This window comes from Pongo pygmaeus, chromosome 11, assembly GCF_028885625.2.
Source record: "Pongo pygmaeus isolate AG05252 chromosome 11, NHGRI_mPonPyg2-v2.0_pri, whole genome shotgun sequence".
NCBI classification, from domain to species: domain Eukaryota; kingdom Metazoa; phylum Chordata; class Mammalia; order Primates; family Hominidae; genus Pongo; species Pongo pygmaeus.
The window spans coordinates 141,071,303-141,083,975 of NC_072384.2; the positions used below are offsets into that span (position 1 = coordinate 141,071,303).

Here is a 12,673-nt window from a genome sequence, read left to right on the forward strand (position 1 = left end):
ACGTGGAGGGTCACTCCCCAAAACAGCTGTCAAGGTCCAACAATTAAGCCATCTGTTGCCGCTCCCTGGGACTGGGAGAGGTGATGTCGAGTTTCTTGGCCAGTTTCCCCCACACCACAAAAGCCCCCGGTGTGAGCCGGAGCCCAGCGCGAGACGGCTGGAAGGGCGCGGGGAGGGAGCCGCTGCGGGGTGCAGGCGGGGAGAGGGGCGGCGGCTCGAGGCACGGCCGGCGGGCGGAGGGTACGGAGGCGCCGGGAGAGCGTTCTCGGGGCGCGCTGCCAGGGTGCAGGAAGCCGGAGCGCGCGGGAGGGAGCGGGGAGCGGGATGCCGATTTCGGCTGGGGGCGGGGAAGCCCCTGATTGGGGCGCGGGAGGCGTGATGTCACGTCCGGCGGGGGAAGCCCTGCCTCGCGCACCCTCCGCCCCCGTCCCCGCCCCCACAGGTGGTGCCACCGCCCTGGGCGCTGGGAGTGGGGGGCCGCCCTCAGGGACCCCGGCCGGGGCCCCGCGCTGCCCGGCTCCGCCGCCTCCCGCCGGGGATCGATAGGGTCGCGCGGCCAGGCGGGCCCTCTGGGTCCCTGAGAGCCAGAGGAGCGCCCAGTGCGCCCCGGCCCGCGCCCCCGCGCCGCGCCCCGCCCCGCCCGGTGCTCCCAGTCCCTCCCCCGCCCCTGCGCTCCCACCCTGCCCCGCCCCTCTCCTCTCCCGCGGCCGCCGAGGGGCCGGGCCGGCGGCGGGGGAGGCGCCGAGCCGGGACTGCGCTATCCCGCCGCGCTCTGGGCTGCCCGAGCGAGCGTTCGGACCTCGCACCCCGCGCGCCCCGCGCCGCCGCCGCCGCCGGCTTTTGTTGTCTCCGCCTCCTCGGCCGCCGCCGCCTCTGGACCGCGAGCAGCGCGCGCCGGGACCTTGGCTCTGCCCTTCGCGGGCGGGAACTGCGCAGGACCCGGCCAGGATCCGAGAGAGGCGCGGGCGGGTGGCCGGGGGCGCCGCCGGCCCCGCCATGGAGCTCCGGGCCCGAGGCTGGTGGCTGCTGTGCGCGGCCGCAGCGCTGGTCGCCTGCGCCCGCGGGGACCCGGCCAGCAAGAGCCGGAGCTGCGGCGAGGTCCGCCAGATCTACGGAGCCAAGGGCTTCAGCCTGAGCGACGTGCCCCAGGCGGAGATCTCGGGTGAGTGAGGGCGCGGCGCCGGGGACCCGGGCCTGGCCGGGCTTTGGGCTCCGGACCCTGGTCTTCCCGACCCTGGTCTTCCCGACGCGGCTACTCGCCCCCGGCGCGGGATCCTGCCGCCTGCGCCCCGCCGCCCGGGCCCCGAGTGGCCCCCTGCGCTGCGGCTCCTCTACAACCCCACGGCCCTCGCCTCCAAGCCCCGCGCCGCACTCCCTCGCCAGGGTCTCCTCCGCTCCGCTTGGTCGTCCTCCACCCCTCCCCGCCCCCCGCACGCCGGCCTCTTCCCTGCGGAGCTGATCTCGCCGGGCTGCGGGCTCGGGGCGCTCCTCCTGGGCCACGGCGGGAGCTGGGCGTCTTCTGCCCGCCGCTCGGCCCAGCGCGCCTGCAGGCCGGGAGTCCCAGCCCCGGGGCCGGCTGTCGGGGCGCTGTGGGGCTCGGCGTGGCCGGGCTTTCGGGGCGCCGCTGACGGTGGCCGCGGACCCTTTCTTCTCTGTAGAGACCTCTCTGGGAGGCGTCTCCGGTCCTGCCCGGGGATTCTCGCAGGGTCTCCAGCAAAGGCAGCCTAGGTGGGTTTTATAAGCCGACCCCCTCGGGGGGTAGTGCGGAGGGATGGGGAGGGAGCTGGGCACTTATCCGCGGGCGGAACGCCGCCGCCTCGCAGAGATTCCTGTCGAAGAACTTGTACGCGCCGGCCCCCGCCTGGCACTTGGGCGGCCTCGCGCCGCGAGTCCAGCTGCAGGTGGTCGGCGCATTGGATCCCGCCCAGGGGCCGTGTCATTTCTTTGTAAGAACAGCGGCTCTCTTGGCGCCCCCTAAGCCCTGCAGCCGCCTGCCGCTCTGCCTCTTCCCTCCCTGTGGTCCCGGAGGAGCTTTGGGGACAGAAGTGTACGGTTGGGTGGAGCGGTAGGCTCCGTGTTCTAAGGATCTCTTGGAACCCAAGCTTCACCTTTCCACGTGTGGGGACCAACCTCGGTCTGTACCCCGTGCCAGGGACCCAGTGGGCAAGAACAAAACAGACTAGGTTTCTGCTCTGGGGGGCTCCTCTGAAATCACGGGAGTGGGAGTGCGGGTGGAGGGCTACTCGGATGGGGACTCAGCGCAGGAATGCCCATGGTCCTGGGGATTCTGAGCAAGAAGGATCCGTGCATCTGGGTGAGAGGGGTCTGTGACCATGCCTTGCTGCGGGGGGCGGAGCGGTGGGAGATGGCAGTCGGGCTCTGGACCCCTGCCCCCCCAGGAGAAACAGAACCCACAGACAGCCCCTTGCCCTTGGTGGATCTCCCGATGCCCCCAGCCTGAGGTTCTTGTAAGGACCCCCTGACCGCCCCCCCCCCCCCAGGAGGAACAGAACCCGCAGACAGTCCCTTGGCGGATCTCCCGATGCCCTCACCACCAGCCTGGGGTTCTTGGAAGGACCTCTCCAAAGTCCCTGGGACAGGCCTTCCTGTGCCTCTGCAGAGGCAACCCAGTCATTTCCAGGCTGCCTCCCGCACCCCACTGGGCTCTGTCTGTCCCAGGTAGGGGGCACACCTGGATGCCAGGCAGCACAAGGCCCTGGGCACGGTTGGGTTCGTTCTCTGCCCCTCTGCTCACACACAAAGAGGCATCCCTGGCCTTCCTGGTGAATCCCTCCCCAGGCACCAGGGTAGCAGAGTGGCAGAGTGGCTGAGTGGCTGCCCCTCCCAGCCCAGTCTTGAACCCTGCTCCTTTGGAAACCATTAGCCCCCAGCCCTTTTTAGCCCCTCCATGTCCTCTGGGCAGTTGCGTCCTTAGGAGCCAACCTAACCTTGCTTGCATCCGCAGGCCACTGTTGCCAGGTAGAGAGACAGAGTGGCAGAGTTTGGCCATCTCCCAAGGGTGAGGAGAGCGAGCAGGACAAGATGGAGAAGTTGACGTGGGGCTGGGCCAGAGAGTGCGGGTCTTGCTGCTTTTGGGTTGGGGAATGCGGTGGGTTAGGGACCCAGGACGGGCAGATTGCGTTGGTTTCTCTGTGTCTGATGGGGCAGGGGATGCGGTCCACCCCGCGTGGGGAGTATGAACGCCCTGCAGCTGTCTAACCACGGTGCCAGCCGTGGGCCAGTGCCTGCTGCCAGGGCTGGGGGTGCCACCCTCCTCCAGACTTGCAAGGCTGGGACTGCACTGGGCAGGATTACTGCCTCTCCAGTCGGTGCCCCTCCAACGGGAGCCTCTCTCCCTGGATCCCCTATGGCTGCAGAAGTGAGGAGTAACCTTCAGGACCCAGGTACAGAAGACAGTGTGGGAGCCACGTGGGCTGAGGGAAACAGGGTGACTCCCTCCGGCCGCAGCAGTCCTGGGGCAGCCAAGCCTAGTGTCCCCTCCTGCTTTGTCGGCTGGGCCTGGGCTCCGCGGAACGGGCGCCCTCTGGTGGCCCCTGGGCGGCAGCTCCTCCCAGGAGCCCTGGACCCTCTGTGGCCTAGTGGGCACCATTCTCAGTCCCCTCTCTCCTGCATCCAGACTTCTCCAGGGGGACCTCCTCAGAGGAGATGCAAACCCCCTGGGGTTGGGCACCTCGCTGGCCCGGAGCAGGTGGGGTAGAGATCTGATACTTCCTCGTGGGAAGGAGAGCAGGTGGCCCTGGGTGTGTGGCGGGCCTTCCCAGCCTCTGCCCCAGGGACCGGAAATGGCAGTGGGCGACAGGAGACTTTGCTCGTGAAAGAGGGCAGTGTCAGAACATATTGGGCTCCCTTTTGAGACTTCCTTTGTCCTCTGGACAGCCAGGCCAGGCTGCAGTGACAGCAGTGTCCATCCCATTTTATGGGCAAGGAAGCAGGCCTGTGTGCCACCAGCTGGACGGTGGCACTGCGGCAGGGCACCCGGCCACCCTCCCTTTATGCCAGGGCATGGCACAGAAGGCAAGGGCGGAGCCGAGTGGCACCCCGGGCGCCCCTGTGCTGCCAGGAGCCCTCATGCTGAATCACTGCACGCGTGCCAGCAGGCCTCTTGCTTTTGCTTACAAGGTTGTGTCTGGGCATAGGTGTTCCCAGAGCACCTGTCTGGCCTCCTGATGTCTGATGTGATTTGATGTGTGTCTGTTTGCTCCTTTGCTGGGGTCTCAGTGCCCCACCTTGACACCTGAGCTCCCTGGTCGCTGGGACCACCTCTATCTATTTCCCTGTTGTAGCCACAGAATCTGGCTGGCTCCCGGCCCAGGATAGCTTCTCGGAGGACACCCCCAGGCCTTCCTGGCTTTATACCTGGCTGTGCTGGGTGGGGAGCGGGACACGGAGGGTAGAGGAGGGTCTCCTCGGAGCAGACACACCTGTTCTCACGGTCTTCCAGCCTGAGGCAGAGGAGGGGCCCTACGGTCCAGTTTTGGGGGCGGAAGTCAGAGCGGGGCATGGGACTGTCTGTGTCGCAGGAACTGCCCGGCCGCTCCTGTGCCCCAGAGTGGCATCCCGCCTACCAGCTGGAGCGGGCACCAGCGTGCCCTGGAGCCTGTACCAAGCACCCACTCGTTGGGCCCCTCCGAAGGAATCTTTTCTTCTCTGTGCCACTTTTGACCACCTGGGTGGTTGGCACACAGACTCTGGGGAACCATCCTCAGAGGGCCTGGACCTCTCCTTCCCACATCCCTGAAAGGGTGTTCCTGGCTGGGCCCAGGAGAGCCCACCAGCATCTGCTTCTCAGTCCTGCTCAGTGGGCCTCTCGGAGGCTGCCTGGCACACAGCCCCTCACCAGACCAGACGGTTCCCTGTGCCCTGTCCTGTCCAGGTAGCTCCGTGTGGTTCCCAGGTGGTCCTCAGCCTTTGCTGTGCCACCGCTCTTCCCTCCATGAGAGGAGCTGGGATTTCATCATCCCCAGCGTGAGCACCAAGCGGAGCCCAGGGCAGCCCTGATTCGACAGGGCCACCTGCGTGATGCAACGGCCTGGGTCCCTAGTAGACCGCCAAGCCTCCCATGCCAGGCAGGCCACTGCACTCCTCAGGCACAGATGCCCCCACCCCCATCCCATCCCCGGTGTTCCTGGGCCTTTTCACAGGAGACAAAGGGAATAATCATGACCTCCTGTGAAGGTGGCCAGGAGGGAGAAGGTGCTGGGGCCGTGTCCCCCCTCTCTCCAGACACCGTCTGCAAAGGCCCACACACACCCCTCTCAGTTAATGGCATCCAGTACCCTAAGAGCACTCATGAACCCGGCTTGTGGAGTGTTTCCCATTACTGTCTGGTTAACACATCAGATGGAAGGGGTCTTTGTAGACCCGTTTTACAAATGAGTAAACCGAGGCCTGGCGAAGCCCTCCTCTTAGGGCCGGATCTGGCTACAGCATTGACCACTGCCCAGTAAAGCCAGGCCAGGCTGCCTGTCCCAGGCTCTGCACTTCTGCAAGGCTCATGCTTTCCCCAGCCAGCTCTCCTGTCCTGGGCCTGGGCTCCATCTCTTAGGCGCATTTAGAACGTTTAACCAGGACTCCTCCTGGTCTCCCTGCCTCCAGTCTTGCCCAGCTCCTCCTGGCCGTGCTGCCCAGAGAGTCGTACTTCCACACAGCTGGGCCTCACCCTTCAGCCTGGCTCCACTGCCTGTCGGGGGAGGGCTGCCACTCCAGCCTGCTAGGAGGGCTGTTCCCAGCGTGTGCTGCGAAGCCCTGCATGTCCCCAACAGGGCAGACCAGCCACCCACACTGGGCCAAGTGCCCCAGGATTAGTGGACAGGCACCCTATTCAGGTGCCCACAGGTGCCAAGCCAGGGAGATAAGGCAGGCCAGTCTGTTGGGGCTTGTACCTTCACACCAGCAATCAGCAGGGACAGTGTGAGCCTGTGGTTAACGTGCCTTCCCAGGTGCCGAGGACGCCTCCCTGCAGCAGGACTGGGGGCATACCTACCTGGTGGCCGAACCGCAGGGCATCAGACCCCGGAGGAGAGCTTAGTGGGTGTCTGAGCATGCCCATGTCTGTTCTACGGCATCCACGTGCATGGCACAGGTGTCAGCCATGGGCTGGCACTAGACGGGAGACAAGTCAGGGGAGGGGCTCACCCGAAGCCACATAGTCAGGTCTGGCCTGGGGCCCCACATCTGCCGTGCCTGGGCCGGTGAGAGGCTAGACACCTTTTCTTAAGCCAGACTGTCCTCACAGGGCCTGGCTTAGTTATTTCAGATCAAGACTGGACCCCTGGTGGAGGCTGGGGGTGGGCACTCCTATATACGGGGCCTCTGCCCAGCCCTGGCCCTGTCCAGTGTCGACGTGCCCAGAGCCCTGAGCCAGCCTGGATCTTGCCAGTCGCCAGCACAGCCCTGTGGGGCCCGGGATCTTCCCCACCTTACGTGGGTGCTCCAGACAGGAGCCGCCTGCCCAGAGCCCGGGCTCCTTGCTGCCGTGCCTGTGGCAGCTTTTCTTTGTCTGGGAACAGGCCTGGGCAGGTACCCTGAGCCGCTTGAAGTCTCCTGACGGGGTGGGGGGTGCAGTGTAGGGTGTTGAGGCATGGGCCAGGGATGCGGGCGGTTCTCCCTCCACCTTCAGGCCCCACACCCAGGCGAGAGCACGTAGCAGCCAGGTGTGAGGTGAGGGCTATGCTGGGGAGCAGGGCCCAGAGCTGCAGCCTCCTTGGCTGCTCTTGGCCCGCCGTGGGTGGCGGGGAAGTACAGGTGTGAGGGGCACACCCCACTGCCCCAGGCTCGGTAGCAATCTGGAATCCGGGTGGGTTTAGGAGCCCCTGAGAGGGCCAGGCCCACCTCACACCATCCCCTCCTCTGCCTGTGGCCTCAGCTCCATCTCCCGCCAGCTCCCGCTGACCCACCTTTCTGGCACACCTGTCCCCTCCCTCCACGGCGTCCCCCCCGTGCCCACCCACAGCACACGCCTCCTCCGGCCTTTCCCCCCAGCTTGACTTCCCAGGCATCCGCCACCATGTACCCTCCCTGTTGCCGGGGCCCCCGCCTGGGCAGGCCTGAGCTCCACACGGGGCGGCGAAGGCCCCGAGTCCCTCCCGGTACCAGGTGGGGCTGGGTGCCGGGGTTAGGAGCACAGGTGCTTCCAGGGCTGCCAGAACAGTGCCACAGGCTGAGCAGCTGCAGCTGCAGACATGTGTCGTCCGTGGTTCTAGAGGCTGGAAGCCTGAGATCAAGGTGTCCGTCCACCAGGCTGGCCCCTTCTGAGGCGTGAGGAAGTCTGCTCCGCCGCTGCCGGCTTCCGGGTGTTCCTTGGCTGGTAAATCCCACCTTGGTCTTCACAGGCCGCTTCTGTCTCTGAACTCCCCCTCTTCACAGGGACATGACTCCAATTGGGTCAGGGCCCACCAGTACCATCTCTTCTTAACGAGAGGTGTCACACAGGGCCACACCCAAAGTCACATCCTGAGGAATCGGGGTTAGGCCTGAGCTGTGTGGGTTTTGGGGGGCACAGTTTAGCCTGTAGTGGGGAGCTAGCCCAGCCCGGCACACCTACATCTTCCCATCAGGTGGCAAAGAGCCTGAGGCTCTGGGTGTTTTGTGACGTGGCCTCCTGAGCACCGGGCTGTGTCTCTGTAATGGGCTTAGAGCTCAGCACAGTTACGCCCGAGACCCTGGTGACAGTGTGAGGGAGTGACCACGCCCCAGCCTGCCGCTCACCCCTGCCCACCTGAGGCGCTCTCAGGGCACAGCCTGGTCCCCACAAGCCTGGGAGGCCTCAGCGTCAGGCCCTGCACGGCTACTGGGTCCTTGGCCAGCCCCTCCTCCCGTGGGCCTCCGATTCTCCCTCAGGTCCGGGTGGCAGGGCCAGGCCACTCAGGTGATGTTCCAGGTCTAGTGGTACAGCAGTGGCTGAGGATGCCGCCGCCTGTGCTGTCACAGAACCGGGGTGGGGGGCAGTGGCCAGGCTGGCCTGAAAACCTTCTCCAGGTTGGGTTGGGGGAGCCCAGGCTGGGAGAGTCGTGGTTCAGTGGTGTGAGTGTGCCTTGGACAGGCCCCAGGCTCCCACTTGTCGGGGGCAGAGCCCTTCAGGTGGACTTTGGGCTGGGAGGCAGTGGGACTGCAGGGTGAGGGTTTGGAGATGTGGAGATGAGAGAGGCCTGGGGGCCAGGAGGCTGCACCACCGCTGTCTCCTGAGGCAGTGGCTGGCCGAGGAGGCCCGCTGCTCTCTTGTGCTAAGTGCCCCTTGGGTCCTGGAGGCTTGGCAGGGTGACAGGGCAGCCACCCAGGGGCTCCACCCGTCCTGCTCCTTCAGGAGGAGAAGACCTCCCAGGGCTCTGGTGGGGAGGAGGGCCAGCCGCAGCGCCACTGCAAATCATCCCTGAGGCCAGGGGAACTCGGAAGCAGAAACCCTGAGCCCAGCACAGGGCAGTGGGAGGCGAGGCCCAGCGGCAGCTATGAACTAGGCCTCCCGGTGGGCTCTCGGGGTCTTCAATGGGACGCAGCTGGTGGACAGGGAGAGGAGGGGACTGGGGCTGGAGCCGGGCAGTGAGGAGGACCCTGGGGTCCCTCCTTCCCCAGGCCCTCCCTCCCCTGGTCCTCTCCCACCTTTGAGGCACCCCAGAAGTTCCCAGAGTCGGCAGTGCCAGGGGCTGTCTACTGGGTGGGCTGAGTACCACTTAGTTTGCAGATGGGAAAGCTGAGTCCCAGAGAGGGGTTCCCAGGGCTCAGAGCTGAGAGGCCTCGCCGCCCTAGGCCAAGCCCCACACTTGCTTGCCGAGTGACTCACTCCTGCTCTGGGCCTGGCTAGCAGGGGTGAGGCTGGGTCAGAGGATGGGGAGCTGGGCCAAGGCCACAGACCACCCCACAGGTGCAGGCACCCAGAGGCCTGAGGGGCACCGGGAGCGCACAGGAGGGGAGGCTGTGAACACAGTTTGGCTTCTTTGCAGCCCCGTGTCGGGGCCGTGTGAGGACACACGCCTCAGGAGGGCCAGGCCAGCCTCAGCCCAGCCCAGCCGCCACGCCCGGCGGGTCTCCTGAGGTCAGAGCCAACCCCACAGTGGGCACCACATGCCCGCCTGCTGTCCTGGCTCCTCCTGAGGGACAAGGGTGAGCTGGGCGGGCCAGGAAGTACAATGTTGCTAGGCTTCTGCTCCCGCCCCACAGAAGTTCAGGTTCTTGGCTGGGGCTTCCGGGGACTCCCAAATTCAGCCGCCGAGGACCCTGCGGCACTGTCCATCCTGAGCCCTGTCCTCACCCGCTGGTCCATCCTGGGGTGATGGATCTGGCTGCAGTGACCCCACGCTCTGAGGCCCGGAACAGCGCGTCTCCCTCCTGGGAACAGCCAAGCCTTGGACAGGCCCATGCAGCAGCGACCGGATCCCTAGCCTCCCCGGCAGGGGTGTTTCCTGGGTGCACCATCAGCAGTGGGACCTGTAGGGAAGTCTGTGGCCTGTGCACACCTTCAGACAATTTCCCCAAACACCGAGGACAGCTGTCCAGTGCGTCACAGAGCTGTGGCCTATGGGTGATCGTCTCAGCCTGTCCCTGCATCTGGTGCAGCCTCAATGCCCCCTGTGGACCCCACAGGCCACACCTGTGTTTGGTGCATCCTTGGTGACTAGGGCCCCCTGTGGCCGCCGCAGCCCACCCCTGTGTCTGGAGCATCCTTGGTGACTGGGGCTCCCTGTGGCTGTCTGATCCCATCCCTGTGGTAACCCATGTGTGACGTCCAAGTGTCTCCTCCAGAACCAGGGCCAGAAGGCCCATCCTTGGCTCTGGAGACTGCAGGGAGAGCATCCCACCCACCTGTGACCATCTACCAGGCCCTGGGGACAAAGCTGATGCCACCTGCCACCAGGGTTGGCTCAGGCGTTTACATGCATCTCCAGTTGTCATGGAGCTTAGGACACACTGGACCCAAGGAGGTATTTTAAAAGGACAAGTCTCTCGCATAATCCAGCCCCACTGTTCCTGAACGCGATGTCCCCTCCCCGAGCCTGGTGGGGGGCTGCACACAGGACACTCCTCAGTGTCTTCAGTCTCCCTTCTGTGGCTTCACACCCAGGATGTTAGGTGTTAGAACAGGTGCCTCCCTGTTCCAGGTGCGTAGCCTCATCCTGTGGGCAATTTGGGGTGAGGGGTTGCTGCAGGTCAGACAGATACCTGGGAAGGTCCCCTGGGATACGGTGGCTCCCAATTGGGAGCAGTTGCCCTGGGCACTTGTGACATCCCAGTGATTGAGGAATGGGGGTGCTCTGGTGTTTAGTGGGTGGGGCCAGGGAGCCTAGTAGTCCTGCGAGATGGAGGTGCCCTTCCACAAACGCCAGTAGCACCCCCAAGAGAAATACTTCAGCTGGAGCTATAGACAGGACCACGCCAGGGGAAGAGGGAGCTCAGGGAGGGGCACCACTCAGCGCCAGGTGCTGGGATGTGAGGATGGGCAGACTGGTGGCCAAACAGCCAGCATGCAGGAGGGTTGTTCTGGATGCACCCATCCTTCTGTGGGTGCACGGATGAGGTTCTGGATGTAATTCAGGGGGTTCATGAACTTGGCTGAGAAAGAGATTACATCTCCATTGTTGCTAACCTCTAACCAGAATTTAGCATTTTTTCTTACTCGGAACAATGGTGTTCCAGGACCTGGGGCTTGGTCACCAGTAGACATCGCCGCTGTTTATGCCCCTCCACATTCGTAGCAGACAGCTTGGAAAACCGCGTCCTCTCACTGTGACTTTGAATTCTAGTCAGTATTAGGCCTGTTGTGGCTCCTGTAAAACCGCTTCCCGGGGAAGCACGTGTGTTGCCACCTCACAATTCGTTGTATCATATTCTGGTAACTGCTGTGTGATGAGTGCTTCCTCCATGGTCCTCTGGGTAGTTGTGTGCTTCAGAAACAAGCATCGTCCTGAGAAAGCGTCTGCAGCTTCACCAATGGGCAAGGGGGCCCACGGCACAGAGAAAGTCAGGCTGACCTGAGCAGCAAGTCGCCCCTGTAGCAGAGAAGGGTGCCCAGGAGGGCCTGCTGTGGCCAAGGGTCTGAAACGGGGGGACGTGGTGGGGAGTCCCCAGGCACCTTGGGCGGAGCAAGGAGTAGGGCCATCTGCCTGCCGTGCGAGTGAGGGGGACACATCCCAGGTCCTCTGCATCATTGATGGAGGCTCCGTGAGCGCCTACTGGGTGCTGTTCTGGGTGCTGAAATGCAGCTGCAGACAGAGCACTTGCTCTCTGGACGCAGTTAGCGCAGAGACAGGGCACGTATGAGAGGGTCCACACAAGCTGTGCCTGTGCTTGGCCACCATGAGTGTGTAGCTTGTGTGAGTTACAAGTAAAGGGGTGTGACATGCAGGCATCTAGGCATCTGCATGTGAGGTTTGCAACCACTCACCCATTTGAGTCATGTGAACCCTGAGGGCCGAACCCTAAAGACCCCTCCCTGGCTGGAGACTGGCCCAGGGCTCCCAAATGCAGTTTGGCCTCTCTCTTGCCATGGCCATCTCTTGCCCTGTCCTCGGCCTCCCATGCTGCCTTACAGGACCCTCAACTGGGGCTGGCCACCTGGGGCTCCTCCGCAACCCAAGGAGCCTGGAGCATCTGGGGCCTGGAGCACTGGGGGCCAGCTCATTGAGAGGACCAGAGAGGAGACTTGGGGAGCAGACAGGAAGGGCTGGGTTCTCCCAGCCCACATCATTCGGCCCGCAGAGGACGGAGAGGGGACCAGGGTGGGCAGCCCCTGGGCAGTGTGGAGAGACCTGCCTGAGGGGAGCAGTGGAGCCACACAGCTGCCGTCAGAATCCAGGGTGGACTGGCACTCCAAGCCCGAGCATCTCATCCATGGGGGGAATAAGGGGCGTCCATCCACAGCCGTGTTGGGAGCCCAGCCTGGCATGGCTGAACCCCTGGCGTCTGGCACCCAGGGATGCCCAGAAGGGGTGGGCTTCACCCCGTTTCTGAGTAGCAAAGGCAGTGAGTGGGCCAGGCAGAGACGGGGCTGGGGGCTTGGTGGGCAGGGTCTGAGGTCATTAAGGCTGTACCCCAGAGCCAGGAGGGGCGTGACCAGAGGTCTGTTTGAGTCAAAATTGAGGTGTCGTAGATGACCCCCATGTTCGTTCCTCCCTCAAGCAGAGATCCCTTGAGCTGTGCCCCGACACAGAGGCTCTTCTGGGTACCGGTACACAGCAAAGTCCCTGTACTCCCTCCGGGACCTCTGTGTGGTTGGGGCGACATTGGCAGTCATTTCGGAAGGTCAGGAAGGCTCAGTGCCATGAGGAGGGTGTGGCAGGGCTGCTCTGAGGCCGGTGTGGAGCCGGCGGATGGAGGGAAGGCACGTAGGTGTGCACACCCTGCCTGCGCCCCGTCCGCATGGACCTCGGGGTTCCCAGGGAGGCGGGCTGCCGGGCCTCTGGGGAAAGCCACACCCTTGGCCGAGGGCTGGCTCTCCTGAAGATCATGGCCGTTCCTGGTGGCCATCGTCTTAGCAAAGGGGCAGGTCCTGAGAGAAGCCAAAGCCAACCTGCTGGGGGTCAAAGGGGGTCAAGGGTCGGGTCCACACCGGCTGTGTGCCCCTGGCCCTGCTCACAGTCGCTGTGTGCCCTGGCAGAAGGCTGGCCCGCCCTCTGCCCAGTGTGTGCCATGTCAGGGAGGCCTGTTCTTTCTCTAAGTCCCA

At 64.5% G+C, this 12,673-nt stretch overlaps 1 protein-coding gene across 1 annotated transcript in view; it reads left to right on the plus strand.

The window, feature by feature from the left end:
• The first annotated feature begins 459 nt into the window (after positions 1-459).
• GPC1 (glypican 1) overlaps positions 460-12,673 on the plus strand; it is a 32,279-nt gene continuing 20,065 nt past the window's right edge. Inside the window, exon 1 of the mRNA XM_054479250.2 lies at positions 460-1,162. Coding sequence (XP_054335225.1) covers positions 997-1,162 — 166 coding nt within the window. The 5' untranslated portion in view covers positions 460-996. The remainder of the gene's footprint in view (positions 1,163-12,673) is intronic.